The following is a 22872-nucleotide window of genomic DNA, read 5'->3' as shown; positions in this document are numbered from 1 at the left end:
TGATGGGTTTGAAGGGTACTATGGGGTTGAATGCAGAGCTGTAGTCAATGAACAGCATTCTTACATAGGTATTCCTCTTGTCCAGATTTTGACAAAGCAAAGCAGTTCGACACAACAACACATAATTACACATGGAATAAACAAACATACAGTCAATAATACAATAGAAAAAGTTTACATACAGCATGTGCAAATGAAGTAGGATAAGGGAGGTAAGGCAATAAATAGGTCATGGTGGCGAAGTAATTACAATATAGCAATTAAACCCTGGAATGGTAGATGTGCAGAAGATGAATGTCCCAGTAGAGATACTGGGGTGCAAAGGAGCAAAATAAATAAATAAATACAATATGGGGATGAGGTAGTTGGATGGGCTAATTACAGATGGACTATGTACAGGTGCAGTGATATGTGAGCTGCTCTGACAGCTGGGGCTTAAAGCTAGTGAGGGAGATATGAGTCTCCAGCTTCAGTGATTTTTGCAGTTCGTTCCAGTCGTTGGCAGCAGAGAACTGGAAAGAAAGGTGGCCACATGAAGAATTGGCTTTGGGTGTGACCAGTGAAATATACCTGCTGGAGAGCGTGCTACGGGTGGGTGCTGCTATGGTGACCAGTGAGCTGACATAAGGCGGGGCTTTACCTAGCAGAGACTTGTAGATGACCTGGAGCCAGAGGGTTTGGCGACGAGTGTTAAGCGAGGGCCAGCCAACGAGAGCGTACAGGTTACAATGGAGGGTAGTATATGGGGCTTTGGTGACAAAACGGATGGCACTGTAATAGACTGCATCCAATTTGTTGAGTTGAGTGTTGGAGGCTATTTTGTAAATTACATAAGTCGAGGGTTGGTAGGATGGTTAGTTTTACAAGGGAATGTTTGGCAGCATGAGTAAAGGATGCTTTGTTGTGAAATAGAAAGCTGATTCTAGATTTAATTTTGGATTGGAGATGCTTAATGTGAGTCTGGAAGGAGAGTTTACAGTCTAACCCGACACCTAGGTATTTGTAGTTGTCCACATATTCTAAGTCAGAACCGTCCAGAGTAGTGATGCTGGACGGGCGGGCAGGTGCGGGCAGCGATCAGTTGAAGAGCATGCATTTAGTTTTACTTGCATTTAAGAGCAGTTGGAGGCCGCAGAAGGAGAGAGTTGTATGGCATTGAAGCTCATCTGGAGGTTAGTTAACACAGTGTCCAAAGGAGGGCCAGAAGTATACAGAATGGTGTTGTCTGCGTAGAGGTGGATCAGAGAATCACCAGCAGCAAGAGCGACATCATTGTTGTACACAGAGAAAAGAGTCGGCCCGAGAATTGAACCCTGTGGCACCCCCATAGAGACTGCCACAGGTCTGGACAACAGGCCCTCCGATTTTACACACTGAACTCTATCAGAGAAGTTGTTGGTCAACCTGGCGAGGCAATCATTTGAGAAAAAAGGCTGTTGAGTCTGTCGATAAGAATGTTGTGATTGACAGAGTCGAAAGCCTTGGCCAGGTCTATGAATACGGCTGCACAGTAATGTCTCTTATCGATGGCGGTTATGATATCGTTTTGGACCTTGAGCGTGGCTGAGGTGCACCCATGAACAGCTCTGAAACCAGATTGCATAGCGGTGAAGGTATGGTGGGATACAAAATGGTCGCTATTCTGTTTGTTAACTTGGCTTTCGAAGACCTTAGAAAGGCATGGTAGGATATATATAGGTCTGTAGCAGTTTGAGTCTAGAGTCTCCCCCTTTGAAGAGGCGGATGACCGCGGCAGCTTTCCAATCTATGGGAATCTCAGACGATACGAAAGAGAGGTTGAACAGGCTAGTAATAGGGGTTGCAACAATTTCGGCAGATAATTTTAGAAAGAGAGGATCCAGATTGTCTAGCCCGGCTGATTTGTAGGGGTCCAGATTTTTCAGCTCTTTCAGAACATCAGCTATCTGGATTTGGGTGAAGGAGAAATGGGGGAGGCTTGGGTGAGTTGCTGTGGGGGTGGAGGGCTGTTGACCGGGGTAGGTATGCCAGGTGGAAAGCATGGCCAGCCGTAGAAAAATTCTTATTGAAATTCTCAATTATCGTGGATTTATCAGTGGTGACAGTGTTTCCTAGCCTCAGTGCAGTGGGCAGCTGGGAGGAGGTGCTCTTATTCTCCATGGACTTTACAGTGTCCCAGAACTTTTTTGAGTTTGTGCTACAGGATGCACATTTCTGCTTGAAAGAAGGTAGCCTTAGCTTTCCTACCTGCCTGTGTATATTTGTTCCTAACTTCCCTGAAAGGTTGCATATCACGGGTGCTATACCCACTGTGACTATTAAAACCTTCCCTAACCAGAAACTGTGGCTTGATGGCAGCATTCGCACAAAACTGAAAGCACATACCACCGCATTTATTCATGGCATGGTGACTGGAAACATTGCCAAATACAAAAAGAAGTTGTTGAATTTGTTTGGAAGCGAGACATCAATGTCCATGACAGGGCTGGTTTCTTTTTGTAATCCGTGATTGTCTGTAGACCCTGCCACATACGTCTTGCGACTCCACTTTGTCTCTATACTGACACTTTGCTTGTTTGATTGCATATTGGAGGGAATACTACACTGTTTGTATTTGGCCATGTTTCCAGTCGCCTTGCCATGATTAAATGTGGTGGTATGTGCTTTCAGGTTTGCGCGAATGCTGCCATCAATCCACAGTTTCTGGTTAGGGAAGATTTTAATAGTCACAGTGGGTACATCTCCTATACATTTTCTTATAAACTCACTCTTCGAGTCAGCGTATACGTCAATGTTATTCTCTGAGGCCACCTGGAACATATCCCAGTCCACGTGATTGTTTCAATCTTGAAGCATGGAATCCGATTGGTCAGACCAGCGTTGGATAGGCCTAAGCATGGGTGCTTCCTGTTTTAGTTTCTGCCTATAGGAGGGGAGCAATAAGATGGAGTCATGGTCGGATTTGCCAAAAGGAGGGTGGTCGAGGGCCTTGTATGCAACGCGGAAGTTAGAGTAGCAATGGTCGAGCGTGTTACTCGCTTGTGTACTGCAATCAATATGCTGATAGAATTTAGGTAGCCTTGTTCACAGATTAGCTTTATTAAAATCCTCAGCTACAATAAATGCACCCTCAGGATATATGGTTTCCAGTTTGCATAAAATCCAGTTAAATTCAATGATGGCCGTCTTGTTATCCACTTGTGGGGGGATATATACGGCTGTGACGATAACCCGAGGAGAGTTCCCTTGGAAGATAATACGGTCAGCATTTGATTGTGAGGAATTCTAGGTCAGGTGAACAAAAGGACTTGAATTCTGGTATGTTGTTACAATCACACCACGAGTCGTTAATCATGGAACATACATCCCTGCCCTTCTTCTTACCGGAGAGATGTTTATTCCTGTCGGCGCGATGCACTGAAAATCCCGTTGGCTGTGCGGCCCCTGACAGCATGTCCCCAGCTAGCCTTGTTTCCGGATATCTCTTTGGAAAGCAACTCTTACCCTGATTTTGTAGATTTTGTTAACTAGGGACTGGACGTTAGCAAGTAATATAATCGGAAGCGGTGGGTGGTGTGCGCACACCCAAAGCCTCACTAGAAGATCGCTCCGGCACCCTCTACTGCGGCGGCGTTGTTTTGGGTCAGCCTTTGGAATCAGTTTAAATTCCCTGGGAGGTGCAGACAAAGGGTCCCCTTTGGGAAAGTCGTAATCCTGGCCGTAGTGCTGATTGTGCTGGTAAATTGACGTCTCTCTGATATCCAATAGTTCTTCCTGGCTGTATGTAATATCACTTCAGGATTTCTGGGCTAACAATGTAAGAAATAATAAATAAAAAACAAAACACTGTACAGTTCCTAAGGACTAGAAGCTAAGCTGCCATCTCTATTGGCACCATCTTACTTTTGATTCTGGATTTGAACCAGGGACTGTAGTGACACCTCTCACACTGAGATGCATTGCCTTAGACCGCTGCGAACCCCGGAGCCCATTACATATGGTGGTGGCTGCAGATCCAACTTTTCTCAGACATTCTTTTCCCTGACTAAAGGTCCAAAAGCTTCTGCGCGTGTGTTTCTTTATCTCTACTTTACACAAACCTTTTTGTGGTCTCCTTCCCTTCACATTTCCCACTGATAATCGCGAATTAATTTTTCATGTTTTACTGGTGAAACCAACCATTTGATCCCGTTCAGGTTCATGGGGACATTAATTTAGAGCTTCTTGAGTTATACAGTGTTGTTTCGAAGTAGCCTACGGTGTTGTTCTGATTGAGGTACCGAGAGCTAATTTTAGAGCCAATGGTGTTAACAAACTGTGGTCTAGCCTACCTACATATTTTGCCTAGTGGTGGCTGTTGAGTTTTGTCCACATGAGATAAAAATGCAGTGTCGTTTCTGTCTTACAGTAACGCTATACATGCCATTATATTCAGTTCTGTTATGTAGAATACGATCATTATGTGATCTTGCAGACATTGATTCAGCTTTGATCTAACTTTTAAACAAGCCCCAATAGCTAGAGTAGTCTGTTCTCCACAAGTAGAGCAGAGACTGCAGAACGTGATCCACACATGCACAGAAGCTTCCGGATCTTTAGTCTGATGAAAAAAAAGTCAGGGAAAAGTTGCTTCCGCATCCATTCTGCATTATATATCAGGAGAAAGTATCAGGAGAATCAGGAGAGTATAAGGTGAAATTCGATATACATGTAGTTCATTCTATGTTCACCCTATGACGCAGCTGTCTCTTACCCTTTGACAACCTACCGATTGTGTTTGTGCTGTATCTTGTAGCTCCCTCAGGCATTTTCAGTGTCTTCATAGGTCTACTGCGGTAGATGAATCACTATGGCTCTATTTACCTTACAGTGCATGGACTCTCCACCCACGCCAGGCTACAGAGGCCACGTCATACTCACCAGCGTAGAGCCTGCCACACGGGCAGTTGCCATATGCTTCCATATGCTTTACATGATAAATACATATCAAGTTTATAGCTACTGTAGCTTGTAGCAAGACATACCCGTATAGAAAGATCACAGACTGTTGATGGAGACAGGAAATAACAGACAATGTATCAGCTTTCAACATGGATGCTTTGTGTTATCATATTTTATGCTATACTCTAACCTTGTACCTGGCCATGGGTGCAGCTACCCCAACAATTTATGTGGCCGATGCTTTATTGCTAACATAAGTTATCCACAGTTCAATTCAGATGAAATCAATTCCCTCCATTTTTTACAACAATGTTTTCATGGAGACCCATTGCAAGCCAAGGGTGTGGAGAATTCCATTACGTTATCAGGTTGAACGGAACAGCTTGCTGAATCATATAACCGAAAACTCATTAGAAGAATATAACAAATCCCAAGGCTAGCTTCACACCACCTCAACCCCTCTAGTCTGTCCACCCATAAATTTCAATTATCCACCCTATAAGAGAGAGTGTGAGGGGGAGGGAGCGAGGGAGTGAGTGGGGAGAGGAAGAGAGAGAGAGTGGGGGGGTGGGGAGATTGAGGGGGGCAGTGAGGGAGGAAGAGACAGATAGAGGGATTTAATGAGGAGGGAGGGAGAGAGGGGGAAGAAGCAGATAGGGGGAGTGAGAGAGAAAGTGAGGCAGAGGGAGGAAGCGAACGAGCAAGCGAGGGGGGAGAGGAAGGGAGAGAGAGGGAAGAAGATGCAGGAGGAGGAGGAAAGATGGATGGATGGATGGAGGGAGGGAGGGAGGGATGGAGGGAGGGAGGGGCATAGAAGGAGGAGGTAGAGAGAGTTAAAAAAAACATTTCCATAATTTCCATCATATATTTCTCAATCTCATTTCAACGGAATCTCTTGGGTCTTGGGTCCCATCTATGATCTCTTGGGTCAAGGCACTGTACAAGCCCCAAAGATAGCTGTGTATCAGACCACTGCTCAACACAACCAAGGTCTCTGTCTTCTTTTGTGAATACCAGACACGAACAACAGCACCAGCTGAAGGTTAGATGGGATTTGGCCTGGAGGAACTGTAAATCCCCAAAAGTTTGCATTGACCAGAGAGACAGAGAGAGAAAGAGAACAGAGAGATCCAGACAGATAAAGAGAGTTGGGCTAAGTGGTGATTATGATTTTGGAATGGGTACTTTTTTTTGGTGGAAGATCTGCCGCTGATTCAGGTCTTCTTCAAAGTTATGTCACTTTTAGTCCAGTAATGTTAGTCAGTGTCCCATCAACTAGTACCAGAATATTGCTGTAGCTATTTAAAGGACATATATATTTTAGTGTTCCACAGGCCCACAGTGCCCCAAAATATGAAAGCGAAAACAGTTTTTTAGAACTTTTGAAAATGTATTGAAAATAAAAAACAGATACCTTATTTACATAAGTATTCAGTCCCTTTGTTACGACACTCAGGTGCATCCTGTTTCCATTGATCATCCTTGTTTCGACAACTTGATTGGAGTCCACCTGTGGTAAAGGCAATTGATTAGACATGATTTGGAAAGGCACACACCTGTCTATATAAGGTCCCACAGAAAAAAAACAAGCCATGTGGTCGAAGGAATTATCCATATAGCTCAGAAACAGGATTGTGTTGAGGCACCGATTTGGGGAAGGGTACCAAAAAATGTCTGTAGCATTGAAGGTCCCCACTGTCTACACTGATTGAAGTGGATTTAACAAGTGACATCAATAAGGGATCATAGCTTTTACTTGGATTCCCCTGGTCAGTCTACGTCATGGAAAGACCAGGTGTCCATAATGTTTTGTACACTCAGTGTAAACTGTATATATATATATATATATATATATATATATATATATATATATATATATATATACAGTTTATATATACACTGTATATATACACTTAGTGGGCAGTTTATATGGTACACCACACCGTTCAAGAAAGAGGTTAATTCCTACAGACAGTAAATCACGTGGCCGTGGCTTGCTATATAAAGCAGGCGGACAGACATCGAGGCATTCAGTTACTGTTCAGTTGAACGTTAGAATGGGGAAAACAGGTGACCTAAGCGACTTCGAGATTGGTATGATTGTCGGTTCCAGTATCTTGGAAACGGCTGGCTTTTCACACACAACAGTGTGTAAGGTTTAACGAGAATGTTGCCACAAACAAAAATCATCCAGTCAGTGGCAGTCCTGTGGGCGGGAAACAGCACGTTGATGAGAGAGGTCGAATGAGAATATTAAGAATCATGCAAGCTAACGGGGCCACAATAAGAAGATGCAGAACTACATCTTGGAACGCACAACTCGTCGGTCCTTGGATGGGCTATTGCAGCAGACGACTACAACAGGTTCCACTCCTATCAGCTAAAAACAAGAAGAGGCTCCAATGGGCATGCCATCACAAACACTGGACAACAAAAAAAACATTGCCTGGTTCGAAGAATCCCGGTTCCTGTTGTGTCATGCTGTTGGCAAAGTCAGGATTTTGCTTAAGCAGCATGAATCCATGGCCCATCCTGCCTGTTGTCACAGTACATGCTGGTGGCAGTGGTGTAATGGTGTGGGGAATGTTTTCCTGGCATGTTAAGTCCCTTGATACCAGTTGAGCAATGTTTGAACGCCACACCTTGCAGAATTCATGCCTACAACAAAAATCAATCTGTTCTGGATGCAAAAGCGAGGTCTGACCTGGTATGATCTTTTGAACCTGCATTATTCAGAAATTAAGATGGGTGTTTTTATGGAACACTACTGATGACAAACTTAACTGACCCACTATTTGTTTTGTGTCCCATCTATGATCTGTTATCAATACTAGAATATTGCCTTCGCTATTGCCTTAGCTATAAAGATTAATATAAAAGCTATAAAGCTTTATGTTAAGGAATATTACTGAGGTCAAAATACCAGACCCATCATTAGTTTCCTTTGCAGCTGCAAAGGAATACACTGTCAAACCGTATATCAGCTGAAAATCTATATATGAGCTTTAGGAGGCTGAAACTGCACTTAGGCAGTAGGGTGGCTGTGTGCCTGTATACTTATATAATTCATCCTAAATTCATTATTGGCTCCAAGAGAATGTTGTCCTTGTTACATTAATTTCTGTTTTCACTTACAGCCGTTGAAAATTAGCCAGCTGGCGAAATCTGGCACATTTACAGAGATGTTCGTCCAACAGTAAATGCCCCAAATAGTCATATTATACTGAATTATTTATTTTCTCACCCAGCCAACATATTGAAATATTTCCCAGTCAGATAAACCAAGTCAAGTCAAGTGAATCACTTTCTACAGTGATTTCATTACAAAAAAAACTATTATGATGAGGATAAGAATGATGAAGATGAGGAAAATGACTTAATTATTTCCTTACTTCCAGGATGTCGGATGACAGGATGTTGGGAAACTTGACTCTTTGGTCAGCGACGCCAATGTTCCCGCCAGAGAACTCCTCCTTTAACTCCTCCCTCCCTCCGTCATTCACGGACTGGGAGGCACCCACCTTCACCGCCGCTGCCCGCGTCCGCGTGGCTGCCACCATGGTCCTCTTCGTGTTCGCTGCCTTCTCCAACCTCTCCGTGCTGATTAGCGTGGCACGGGGCCGCGGGCGCCGCCTGGCCGCCCATCTCCGGCCACTCATTGCCAGCCTGGCCTCTGCAGACCTGGTGATGACGTTCGTGGTAATGCCGCTGGACGCGGTGTGGAACGTCACCGTGCAGTGGTATGCCGGTGATATCATGTGCAAGCTGCTGTGCTTCCTCAAACTGTTTGCCATGCACTCGTCTGCCTTCATCCTGGTGGTGGTCAGCCTGGACCGCCACCATGCTATCCTGCACCCGTTGGACACGCTGGACGCTGGGCGAAGGAACAAGAGGATGCTGCTCGTTGCCTGGGTCCTCAGCCTGCTCCTGGCCTCCCCACAGGTGGGTGTACATACGGTAGCATCTACATCGTTCTCAGACTACAGCATAACAACATGAATAGTCAATTAGTAAGCCTTGTATTGATGGCTGATCCACTATCTTACTATGCTGTTATCCACATTGAATACCACTCCATTTCACTATGGTTTGACCTCACTGAATAATTTTGCGCCCGCATTCAATTAGTCATTTGTGCCCATGTTTGTAATGGTTATGCATAAGAATGCAGTCCATGACTGGATCACCATTTACGAATCAGAAAACCAACTATTTTGATCAACAACATTTTTCCACAAGGGTCTTAAACTTAACCATAGTTTCTTAGAGGACTACTTTCTAGCTGATCAAATTGTCCTTCTATTGGAACAGGTCCAGACTGAATCAGTGTATAGGAGCAATAGTGAAATGGAGAGCTATTAAGTTTGGATTCCGGGCTAGTAAGATAGCAGGGCTGCAATCGATCATAAGTTGGTCACTGTCTTCCTCACACAATAGAGCATACAGTCAGTGATCTGCCAATCAAATTAAGTCCTATGGGTAGGTGTGTGGTGCATTGTGAGGAAATTATCTCTCAGCAAAAAAGAGAGCATTTTTAAGGTTGGTGTATTCAACTGTAATTCTATAGGACAAACACACCAGCTCTTGATTGTTGGCTGTAGTAATGTGAGTAGAATGGCTTAGAAGAGGAAGCAGCTGAAGCAGTCGTCAGCTTGGTAACAAAGTGTTTCTCTGGTCAAATAAAATGATCAAATTGGCTGAGGTCAGCTGCATATTGATTATAGTCCCACCCCATTCCAAACAGTAGTGCTGTGAATGATATAAGCCTTTACCCATCCTGACAGGTAGGGAGACAGAAGGCAGGGAGGGAGAGAGAGATTGCTTTCATTCAAGTGTATATACAGTGCATATGGAGAGCATTCAGACCCCTTGACTTTTACCACATTTTCTATGTTACACCCTTATTCTAAAATGTATGAAATTGTTTTGTCCACTCATCAATCTACACACAATACCCCATAATGACAAAGCAATAAAAGTGTTTTAGATTTTTTTGCAAATGTATAAAAATTTAAAGTATTCAGACTTTACTCGGCTATTACAGCCTTGAGTCTTCTTGGGTATGACGCTACAAGCTTGGCATACCTATACTTTGGGAGTTTCTCCCATTCTTTTCTGCAGATCCTCTCAAGCTCTGTCAGGTTGGATGGGGATCATCGCTGCGCAGCTATTTGAGGTCTCTCCAGTGACGTTAGATCGTGTTCAAGTCCGGGCTCTGGCAGGGCCACTCAATGACCATGGTAGACTTGTTCTGAAGCCACTCCTGCATTGTCTTGGCTGTGTCCTTAGGGTCATTGTCCTGTTGGAAGTTGAACCTTCAGCCCAGTCTGAGGTCCTGAGCGCTCTGGAGCAGGTTTTCATCAAGGATCTCTCTGTACTTTGCTCCGTTCATCTTTCCCTCGATCCTGACTAGTCTCCCAGTCCCTGCCTCTGAAAAACATTCCACAGCATGATGTTGTCACCACCATACCACACATTAGGGATAGTGCCAGGTTTCCTCCAGATGTGACACTTGGCATTCTTGTCAAAGAGTTATCAGACCAGAGAATCTTGAGTCTTTAGGTGCCTTTTGGTAAACTCCAAGCGGGCTGTCATGTGCCTTTTACTGAGTGGCTTCCGTCTGGCCACTATACCATAAAGACCTGATTGGTGGAGTGCTGCAGAGATGGTTGTCCTTCTGGAAGGTACTCCCATCTCCACAGAGGATCTCTGGAGCTCTGTCAGAGTGACCATCGGGTTCTTGGTCACCTCCTTGGCCAAGGCCCTTCTACCCCGATTGCTCAGTTTGGCCGGGCGGGCAAGCTCTCGGATGAGTTTTGATGGTTCCAAACTACTTTCATTTAAGAGTGATGGAGGCCACTGTGTTCTTGGGGACCTTCAATACTGCAGAATTGTTTTGGTACCTTTCCCCAGATCTGTGTATCGACACAATCCTGTCTCGGCTCTCTACAGACAATTCCTTTGACCTCATGGCTTGGTTTTTGCTCTGACATGCACTGTCAACTGTGGGACCTTATATAGACAGGTGTGTGCCATTCCAAACCATGTCCAATCAATTGAATTTACCACAGGTGGACTCCAATCAAGTTGTTGAAACATCTTAAGGATGATCAATGGAAACAGGATGCACCTGATCTCAATTTCAAGTCTCATAGCAAAAGGGTCTGAATACTTTTGTAAATAAGTTATTTCAGATTTTTATGAAAAAACAACAGCCATTTTCACTTTGTCATTATGGGGTATTCGGCGTAGATTGATTAGGATTTGAATTTATTTAATCAACTTTAGAATAAGGCTGTAAAAACAAAATGTGGAAAAAGTCAAGGGGTCTGAATACTTAATAAGGCACTGTATATATTAATTCATTTGAGATGTATTGTCAATTGGTCTTTATAAAGAAAGCATGTGGATTTTTTCAATTTGACTCCTATTCAAGCCATTTTTCTTTTGCAATATTTTTGTATTTACATGTATTTCATGCCAATAAGCACTGATTTTGAATTTGAATTGAGAAATGAGGGAGTAGATTTCATTCCATGCTCACAGATCAATTTGTGACTAAAAGTACAGTACTTTGGACACTCAATCAATTCCATTTGATTTGATTTGAGTTCAGCGTTGAAGGCCCCATTGTACTGCACTGAGAGAAAATTGCTTTCCCTCCCTGCATGGCTAGATTTCTGAGTGTTCACTCTTTTGTTACTGTCACAGAGAGGGAGTTTACCACAAATCCAAACCCCTTAATGTCAGCGCCTCGGAGAGATGACATTTCTGGTTGTCAGTGGACACAACCTTGGAGGTGCTAGTCAGTGGCTGTTGTTCCAAATGAATAGGAAGAAGGGAACAACACAGGACTTCTGCTGTAGGAGGGAGGGAGAAACACAAGGCAGGGGAGTCAGTCGACAGTGGACAAGGGAGAGAGATGTTAGCTCATAGAAAGGAGGGTGGGTGGTGAGTTGTGGAGAGATCAATATTGCCCCTTTACCAACCACACATACACACTTGACATGGATGGCCATTCTATGGGAAATACATGTTCCTGGTTAAGCAATTAAGTCAACCCATCTTATAGTGACTGAACTCAGCACTGGTGACTGTGCCTGTGAAGAGAAATAAATGGATTATTGAATCCATCTCATTTACTATGTACGCAGGCACGCACACATACACACACACACACTTTAAATGATAATAATCATGGAGCAGATATTATGTGCAGACAGAAGCCATCTTATATTGAGTGTTTCCATGTTTATGCTTACTAATTGACCAATGATTTTCAAGGATTGGTGGAGTTGGTCAGTGGTTCAATTCATTCAGCACAAAACCTGGTTGAATCAACATTGTTTTCACATCATTTCAACAAAATAAATCTACTGTATGGGATGACATTGAATCAACGTGGAAAACTGAAAGAAATGTCATCAATTTAAGGGAATTTAGTCTTTTTTTTCACCCGACTTTGAACCTAAATCCAATGACGCGGTGACAGTTTTTGATGAATTCATGTTGGATTCATGTTGTTTGACTTTACCAAATGTACACCGAACAAAAATAAAAACGCAACATGCAACAATTTCAAAGATTTTACTGTTTAATCTGCTACTTGATATGACATACCTGTCAGTGGGATGGATTATCTTGGTAAGGAGAAATGCTCACTAACAGGGATGTAAACAAATTTTGGCACAACATTTTCGAGAAATAAACCTTTTCTGCATATTGAACATTTCTGTGGTCTTTTATTTCAGCTCATGAAAAATAAAACAAACACTTTATATTTTGCGTTTATATTTGTTTAGTATAAATTGAATTACGTTTGTGCCCAGTGGGAGGTGACTGAAAGCCGATTTTTATTAGCACTTCAGTACAGCAGAACGGTGGCAAAGTGTACCCTCAAAGGCCCTCATCAAAAACACTGCCAAAAATAGAATAGCGAAGTGAAGCTCTCCCAGCAGGCAAAACTGGTTGCAGTGACGTTGTTTTGACATCTTCTGTAATGTCATGGTATACTATTTGTAAAAGTTGTATTTTCCAGAAAGAAACATATTTACCTAAGTGTAATACTGCTGACTTTTCTACAACCAGAAATTTTTTACATTCATAAGTCATTATATTTTCTCAACTTTTGTCTGCTATTATTATTATAAGCAGACATTGAATATCCCTTTGAGCATGGTGAAGGTATTAATTACACTTCAGATAGTGTATCAATACACCCAGTCACTACAAAGGTACAGGAGTCCTTCCTAACTCAGTTGCCAGAGAGGAAGGAAACCACCCAGGGATTTCACCATGAGGCCAATGGTGACTTTAAAACAGTTGCAGAGTTTAATGGCTGTGGTAGGAGAAAACTGAGGATGGCTCACAACACTGTAGTTTCTTCACAATACTAACCTAAATGACAGAGTGAGAAGAAGGAAGCCTGTACAGAATACACATATTCAAAAACATGCATCCTGTTTGCAACAAGGCATTAAAGTAATACTGCAAAAAAATAGGCAAAACAATTCACTTTTTGTCCCGAATACAATGTGTTGTATTGGATTTGCCCCAAACACACATTACTGAGTCCACTTTCCATATTTTCAAGCATAGTGGTGACGGCTTCATGTTATGGTTATGCTTGTAATCGTTAAAGACTGGGGAGTATTTTTAGAATAAAAAATAAAGGGAGTTACAGTTTCGACTTAAATCTTCTTGAAAATCTATGGCAAGTAACAGAACTCAGGATAAAGCCCAGATGCAGACAGCTAGAGTCACAGATGTTTATTGACCCAAACAGGGAGCAGGCAAAAGACTTGGTTTCCTCTATCGTAATCGCTCCTCTTTCACCCCAGCTGCCAAACTAATCCTGATTCAGATGACCATCCTACCCATTCTAGATTACTGAGAGAAAATGTATAGATTGGCAGCTAAGGGTGAACAGTTAGATGTTCATTACCATTCGGCCATCAATGCTCTTTATAGAACACATCACTGCACTCTATACTTCTCTGTAAACTGGTAATCTCTGTATACCCGTTGCAAGACCCACTGGTTGATGCTTATAAAACCCTCTTAGAACTCACTCCTCCCTATCTGAGATACAGTATCTACTGCAGCCCTCATTCTCCACATACAACACCCATTCTGCCAGTCACATTCTGTTAAAGGAACCCAAAGCACACACATCCCTGGGTCGCTCCTCTTTTCAGTTCGCTGCAACTAGCGACTGGAATGAGCTGCAACAAACACTCAAACTGGACGGTTTTATCTCAATCTCTTCATTCAAAGTCTCAGTCATGGACATTCTTACTGACAGTTGTGACTGCTTTGTATGATATATTGTTGCCTCCACCTTCTTAACCTTTGTGCTGTTGACTTTGCCCAATAATGTTTGTACCATGTTTTTGTGCTACTACCATGTTGTGTTGCTAGTATCATGTTGTGTTGCTACCATGTTGTTGTCATGTTTTGCTGCCTTGTTATGTTGTTGTATTTAGGTCTCTCTTTATGTAGTGTTGTGTCTCTCTTGTTGTGATGTGTGTTTTGTCCTATATTTATATTTTATTTTTTATATTTTTTATCCCAAGCCCCGTCCTCGCAGGAGGCCTTTTGCCTTTTGGTGGGTCTTCATTGTAAAGGAGAATTTGTTCTTAACTGATTTGCCTAGTTAAATAAAGGTTACATTTAAAAAAGACATTAAAAAAAGACAGGTCAAAGGCAAGCAGAGGTCCGTAATCTAGGGCAGAGTCAATAAGGTACAGAACAGCAGGCATGCTTGATTTTTATTTATTTGATCCATTTTGAAATTGAGGCTGTAACACAACAACATGTGGAATTCGTCAAGGGGTATGAATACTTTCTGAAAGCACTGTAGCTGACAAAGCCAAAGAAAATTATGCTGATTAACATTGATTTGTGTGCCTCCTTGTGCGTTTAATTGATATTGAGTGCTGGTGATGGAGGAAGTGGAAAACAGCGAGCAAGAAGCAGTGTGTATGATAGTCTGTCATGAATTGCATGAAATACTGAGAAAGTGCAAGAATTTGCCTTAATAGCAAATGATAATACAGCAAAGGGAAGAAAGCAATGTTATACTAGTTAAAATATATATTTTTGAACTATTTGAAACCTAAATGCATTGACAGTTAATTTCCTCCATTCCAGATAGGAATGCAGGACCAGAGTAAGATGTGAGAGCAATAAGAACCCTATCTATGGATCATAACTGGACTGAAGATAATTAATTTGTTTCCAGCCTCAAGAGTAAAAAAGTATTGGCCTAAACATTCACAAAAGCACCCATGGGCTATCACACTTGTGCTCAGTGTTAAAATAGAGGAGCTGGCAGCCTGTTTAGTTGGTGTGGAGCAGCAACAGTCGAGACAGTCAGAAGATCAGATGTAAAAAAAAAATGGGTGGTGTAACGGTTTTCATGTGGTGAAGGAGAGTCGGACCAAACTGCAGCGTGTAGATTGTGATCCATGTTTAATAAAACAACGTAACACAAATCAAAACACAAACTCAACAAAACAATAAACGTAATGAAAACCGAAACAGCCTAAACTGGTGCAAACTAACACAGAATAAGGACATCAAGACACTAAAGGACAATCACCCACAACACAACCAAAGAATATGGCTGCCTAAATATGGTTCCCAATCAGAGACAACGATAAACACCTGCCTCTGATTGAGAACCACTTCAGACAGCCATAGACTTACCTAGAACACCCCACTAAGCTACAATCCCACTACATACACACCACATACACAAACCCATGTCACACCCTGGCCTGACCCAATAAATGAAGATAAACACAAAATACGTCGACCAGGGCGTGACAGGTGGTATTTATTTACCGTACAGGTAATGGAGGAGACTGGAACCAGAGGTTGAATTTAGAAAATATACAAATGCAGAAACATTATACCAAAAGAGCTAACAAAAATATATACTTAATACTTAACTTGTTATATTTATAAACATAAGCATTTCCAATAAACAGTTAAAACACCCCAAAATGGGAGAGGCACGCAACCTGTGTCAAAAGTCATGAACATGACTGGCAATCTGTGTTTGCTCAGTACTGTACAAGATGACTGTATTACACTGTATTATATTACAGATTCCTGATACGCTATAACAAGAACGATAGAGATCAAAAAATGATAGAGATGTATGCTTTATAGGACCTTAGTCTTCACATTAAATTCATATCTGTTATATCATATCACCTCTGATGCAGAAATTGTTTTGAAAGGAATCATCATTCTAACAGATTAGATTAGATTGATTTTGCACTAGATTTCTTAATAGGCCATTCAAAGGCTGCTGAGTGCGTAAAATTGTCTGTCCTATGTTATTATACTTTTATTCACCCCATTAACATGTGTATGTATAGTAATTCTGTACTTCTTAATGCATCATTGCCCTCATAACTGAGCGATCAATTTACCACACCAGGAGACCAAGTTAACGTGGTATTTCATTTCTGATGGGCGCTACATGAATGTACAGCCAGAGAATGGGCCCCACCCTCTGAGGGCTAAATTCAATCCGTATAGCGGAAGTTCAATAGCGCAATTGGAATTTAAAGGACATTTCTGATTGAGCCGGATTATGCATTGTTTACTGTGAATGCAGTCTCCAAGGATCAAGGAACATTGCCTTTAAACTTCAATCACACTATAGCGCTGAACTTTTGTGATACGGACTGAATACGGATTGAATCGAACCCAGAGTCTCATTCGTCTCTACGTTTCTTCCTTCTAGGGAGCTTTTCCTTGTCACTGTGCCTTGTATGCGCTTTGCTGGTAAATAGTTCAGGTTTACTTTAAAGACCTGTTGCTGTCAAGGGGGCTTGAGATACATTTTGTATTGATTGATTAATAGACCTTTATCATGATTTCTCACTACCCGTTTGTCTTTCTTTATCTCATAGCTGTTCATTTTTCGAGCAATCAAAGCCGAGGGAGTGGAATTCACTCAGTGTGTGACGCATGGAAGCTTCCACCATCGCTGGCAAGAGACGGTCTACAACATGTTCCACTTTGTCACGCTTTATGTGTTCCCCCTGTTAGTAATGAGCTTCTGCTACACCCGCATCCTCATCGAGATCAGCCGTCAGATGCACAAGGGCAAAGGTGTGTGTCTGTGTGTGTGTCTGTGTGTGTGTCTGTGTGTTAGTGTAAAAAGTGAAGAGACTATGCACACTGCATTCTTTGCTTTTGTGATATATTTGACTATTGGACGTTTCAACAACACATACTTGATTGTCATATTTAGAGCCCAAAGTTGTTACTTTCCACATGATCTGACCAAGAAAATCTCTTATTTTTTTGTAACTTTATACACCGAACACCTTCCTAATATTGAGTTGCCCCCCCTTTTGCCCTCAATTCCTCGGGGTATGGATTCTACAACATGTCGAAAGCGTTCCACAGGGATGCTGGCACATGTTGACTCCAATGCTTCCCACAGTTGTCAGGTTTGCTGGATGTCCTTTGGGTGGTGGACCATTTTTCATACACACAGGAAACTGTGTGTTTTGCAGTTCTTGACGCACTAAAACCAGTGCACCTGGCAACCTGTTCAAAGGCACTTAAATCTTTTTTCTTGCCCAGTCACCCTCGGAATGGCACACATACACAATCCATGTCTCAATTATCTCAAAGCTTTAAAAAAATCCTTCTTTAACCTGTCTCCTCCCCTTCATGTACACTGATTGAATTTGTTTTAGTGATACAAATAAGGGATCATAGCTTTCACCTGGTTAGTCTATGTCATGGAAAGAGCAGGTGTTCCTAATGTTTTGTACACTCAGAGGGAGTGAAAATGACAGAACACTGCAGAACCCTGTTCTATGATGCTGATACAACATCAGGAACTCCTACTTTGCTGTACACCCGAAAAACAACCACATTCAATTGAAACGAGCCCTAAAAGACATAGTGAATAACTTCTGAATGGAAGTACACATCCTGCTGTGATTTCACTCTTTCTGTTCACTTAGCAAAAGCAATAATGAGATGAATGTGGTCGCACCACTTGAGTATCCAATTTGTAAGTCGCTCTGGATAAGAGCGTCTGCTAAATGACTTAAATGTAAAATGTAAATGTATAATCTCACTTTTTGTACATCTAATACATGAATCAGCCATAGTCAGGTCCTGATCAGGTTACATGGTGAGGAAAACCCAGAGCTCGTTATCATCAACATCTTCAACTTACATAGTACCATTCCATATCTCCTCACATACTGTGTGTATCTGTTATCACTTCAGGTGGGGAGCCGTGCCTGAGGCGAAGTGGTGCTGACATGATCCCCAAGGCGCGAATGAAGACCCTGAAGATGACCATTGTGATCGTGGTGTCCTTCGTGATTTGCTGGACGCCATACTACCTCCTAGGCATCTGGTACTGGTTCCAGCCAGCCATGCTCCAGGAGACACCCGAGTACGTCCACCACGCCCTTTTCGTCTTTGGCAACCTTAACACATGTTGCGACCCAGTGATCTATGGCTTCTACACGCCCTCCTTCCGGGCCGATCTGGCTGATGTGGTCGCCTGCTGCTGCCGATCACAGAACATCTCCCCGAGGTCCTTGGACCGCCTGGCGTGTCGGAGGGGCAGGGCAAGCAGAGAGGCAGAGTCTGACAATCCCAGTGGCGACCAGCCAAGTGGAAACCTGGGGTAGATATCCGTGGGCCTCTTGTTCAACTGCAGTGTAAAAAAAAATACATATGTTGATTTAACATACAATTGTAAACCAACCAGCTGCAATATGATTGTGAGTTTGCTCAACATTTGGGCATACAGTATACAGTAGCTGAGATAACATACATTCTCAAGTTGAATTGTATGTTCACTCGACTTTGAATTTTAGGTTGAGTAAACATACAATTTAACTAGAAAATGTATTTAACTTTATTAGCATATTTCCCTGAGTGCCTTGCCTTTTGAGTGAATTGTATTTACCACCCATGACTGTATTTGTTAGCGACAGAGACATGGTTGATGTATTCAAAGGTTTTCAGTACTGTAGCCATCCCCAAGTGAGTGTCTAAGTGAATATGTCATCTTTAAAATGTAACTATTTATGATAATATATTGTATAAACCCTAACACAATGGCCTGAAACTGTTAGTTTATAGGTCACATCAAGCCTGCATGTCACATTATGCTGGCTTGCAAAGTGGTGTGTAATTCCTGTTGGAATCGAGCCAGAGTGAAGATATCTAACAATTGGAAGTTTTAATAACCCACAACGTACATTCAGAATGACTACCGGGGTAAGGAATGTTGATTATTGAGACTATCTAAATCATATAAACTGGAACAGACATCTCAGAAACAGGTGCAATAAGTCCAACTACTAACAGATTGGATTAGTTTAGAAACATATGTTATTTATGTTTGTGTAGCATAAGATGAACCAATCAAAGTACATGCAAAAACACAAGTATTGAAACAAACCATGCTGAAAATCAACCTGCAAGAGAGCATGCTGGGAAATATGAATATGTTGGTGTGGTTTTGATTTGTTTTGAGCAAACATGAATTTGTAAGTTTACTCAACAAGCTTTTTCAAATTCAGCTAACTTCGAGCAGAGAGTGTTGAGGAAACACACTTTTAACACATTAGCTCAGATGCCACTCAATGCTCAGAATAACACTTGGTTAAATTGGCTGGTTTACAGTGTGTGGGATGTAGATTATTTTACTCCCTGATCTCTTTTAGTGCCCGTTTCCCAGACCCAAATTAAGGGCTCTATTCAATCTGTATTGCTGAAGTTCAGCTTTACAGCGTAATTGAAATTTAAAGGCGAAGACTGCATTCACGGTAAACAGTGCATATGTCGGCTCAATCGGAAATCACCTTTACATGTTTATTGCGCAATCTGTAAAGCTTCAGTGATACGCTTCAGCGATACAGATTAAATAGAGTCCTAAGACTACTTCACCAAACACGTGGTCAATTGAGACTCCATTGAAATAGCTTTTTAGTCTAGGTTTAGGCTTAATCTGGATCTGGAAAACTGGCCCTTTGACTATTTCCTGTGTCACATACAGCTTCATAAAGCTTGGAAATGGAAGAATGGATTCTAGAACATTACCCGTATTATTGAGTGGGTCCTGGCAGTTCCACTATGAATGTAAAGACCTCCTTAGACAGAAAACTCAAACACTTCCTTTAAACCCGTCTCTAGGGGAATATCTAGTTAACTAGTACCTTGGATTAAAAGTACATTTCTTCAATTAATGACTTTGTACTTTGGGATTTCAGTGAAGACCCTGGTTGCCGTACATTCATAGAAAGGACAGCCGTAGAACCCTTTAGGAACCCTTTTTTTCTAAGAGTTTAGATATATCCACAGAACAGTATAGACTTCCTAGAGAACTGCATCGCTTCTGACACTAACCAAACAACTCTTATGTACCCAAGGAGGATCATATTGAACATCAAATATTTGGACCACAATCTTTGGGTCTTTGTCCAGGGAGGACAGAACCTTGGGACCTCTTGTATTTCTATCTTCTGGATCATCACACGGGAATTACTACTAGATGAACTAAATGGGCATTGTTGATGTCTCAGCAAGAACCAAACACTCATTACAACTAATTCCTGAGTAAGACTGTCCACTAGGCTTCTGTATGTCTTAAACAAATCCTACTGTATCAAGACAGATTGTTTTTGTGATACAGCGTAGGCTCAGTTGAACTGTTTCTGAGAAATGTTTACTTTCTTAAGTCAAAGGGAAGGCAATTAGAATTTAGGTCTATATGGAGCCAGTGACGTTATAAGACGGACCTAGAAAAACAAATGCCAGTGAGTAGGCAAAGGGTCCGTGTTTAATAAGAAACACATTCATATACAGAGATTTGTGTTTTCTCAACGTCTTGTGTTGTACTCAGCCTAATAATCTCTGTTTACACACCTGATATATTCAACTCTTGTAATCATTCCATGCATGGCTAAAATGTTCCACATAATGTTATTGGCCCAGTATGTATTGTGATTGTGACAGCACGAAAACCCACATGGACAAATTCCGCTGTTTGGATCAGGTTGTCTTATTTTTCCCCCTTTTTTGTTTGTCACAGGAAAAGGGTTTGTTAACAAAAATATGGCAAACAACTCCTTAGTGCGATCTCAAGTACTTTTTGAAAGGGTCCAGGACAAACGGCATATTCTATTGGAAATCTTCCGTTGGGTAATCGGAGTACATTCCCACATATATTATACTAGCAGTGGATAGACGGTCATCACTGAACTCTATGCAGAGCTGTGCCTGTTTCCCTGAAGGAGGGATGCAGTTAAGTGCAGTCGTAAAGAACACCACCTCTTCTAGTGTCAACTCTTCTCCTGAACTCTCGAGATCGGACTGGACATTTCCCCAAGCTTCCTGTTGCTTCCATCGTCGACAACCTCTTGACTGTTTGATGTCGATGAAACACATTGTGCCACATAATAGCCTCCGATGAATTAATCTTTAAACTTAGCGATGGCTGCTTGATTCTTCATGATGAAATGCCAGTAAAGGTACTCTGAAACCACCTTCCTCTATTATTTGTCCTTGATTTTCTGTCGGTAACGGTAGCACACAGCGCTCTTGAACATCTGGATGTTCTCCAGCATGGTGCAACTGAAAGTGTTAATGTCCTTTGACTGGAAGAGTTTATCCAAGATTGTCTTGACACCCAAATCCAACATTTATTTAGTGTCAGTGTTGAATTTCACAGTTTTTTTTTCTTTGTGACCTCCGTTGTCCACTGCCTCTTCGTTAGTGCCATAGACTGTTGTCTGTAAACGTCATGTTACGGATCTTTATCGGGCCAGACTACAAACAAAACAAACACAACAATAATGTGGTTTTAATAGTAAGTGCAAGATACAGTGCCTTCGGAAAGTATTCAGACCCCTTAACCTTTTCCACATTTTGTTAGATTACAGCCTTATTCTAAAATGGATTAAATATATTTTGTTACATAAATCTCCCTACAATACCCCATAATAACAAAGAAAAAAAACTGGTTTTATAGATGTTTGCTAATTAATTAAAAAGAAACTGAAATATTACATTTACATAAGTATTCAGACCCTTTACTCAGTACTTTGTTGAAGCACCTTTGGCAGCGATTACAACCTTGAGTCTTCTTGGGTATGACTCTACAAGCTTGGCACACCTGTATTTGGGGAGTTTCTCCCATTCTTCTCTGCAGATCCTCTGAAGCTCTGTCAGGTTGGAAGGGGAGCATTGCTGCACAGCTATTTTCAGGTATCTTCAAAGATGTTAGATCGGGTTCAAGTCGGAGCTCTGGCTGGGCCACTCAAGGACATTCAGAGTCTTGTCCCGAAGCCACTCCTGCGTTGTCTTGGCTGTGTGCTTAGGGTCGTTCTCCTGTTGGAAGGTGAACCTTCGCCCAAGTCTGAGGTCCTGAGCTCTCTGGAGTAGGTTTTCATCAAGGATCTCTCTGTACTTTGCTCCATTCATCTTTCCCTCAACCCTGACTAGTCTCCCAGTCGCTGCCACTGAAAAACATCCCCACAGCATGATGCTGACACCATCAAGCTTCACCGTAGGGATGGTGCCAGGTTTCCTCCAGACGTGACGCTTGGCATTCAGGCCAAAGAGTTCAGTCTTGGTTTCCTAAAACCAGATAATCTTGTTTCTCACGGTCTGAGAGTCTTTAGGTGCCTTTTAGAAAACTCAAAACGGGATGTCATGTGACTTTTACTGAAGAGTGGCTTCCGTCAGGTCACTCTACCATAAAGGCCTGATTGGTGGAGCGCTGCAGAGATGGTTGTCTTTCTGGAAGGTTCCCCCATCTCCACAGAAGAACTATGGAGCTCTGTCACAGTGACAGAAGTGACCTCCCTGACCAAGGCCCTTCTCCCCCGATTGCTCGGTTTGGCTGGCTAGCCAGCTCTATGAAGAGTCTTGGTGGTTACAAACTTT

General features: G+C 42.1%; 1 protein-coding gene across 1 annotated transcript in view; it reads left to right on the top strand.

Annotated features, from left to right (window-relative positions):
- LOC124042776 (gonadotropin-releasing hormone II receptor-like) overlaps positions 1-21414 on the top strand; it is a 31797-nt gene extending 10383 nt beyond the window's left edge. Inside the window, exons 2-4 of the mRNA XM_046360883.1 lie at positions 8319-8862; positions 16851-17052; positions 18193-21414. Of these exons, the coding sequence (XP_046216839.1) occupies positions 8320-8862; positions 16851-17052; positions 18193-18605 (1158 nt within the window). The 5' untranslated portion in view covers position 8319 and the 3' untranslated portion in view covers positions 18606-21414. The remainder of the gene's footprint in view (positions 1-8318; positions 8863-16850; positions 17053-18192) is intronic.
- Positions 21415-22872: the final 1458 nt, after the last annotated feature.

Source organism: Oncorhynchus gorbuscha, linkage group LG09, assembly GCF_021184085.1.
Source record: "Oncorhynchus gorbuscha isolate QuinsamMale2020 ecotype Even-year linkage group LG09, OgorEven_v1.0, whole genome shotgun sequence".
Classification (NCBI taxonomy): Eukaryota; Metazoa; Chordata; class Actinopteri; order Salmoniformes; family Salmonidae; genus Oncorhynchus; species Oncorhynchus gorbuscha.
The sequence above is the reverse complement of the archived record's forward strand: the minus strand, read 5'-3'. Positions and strand labels throughout refer to the sequence as shown.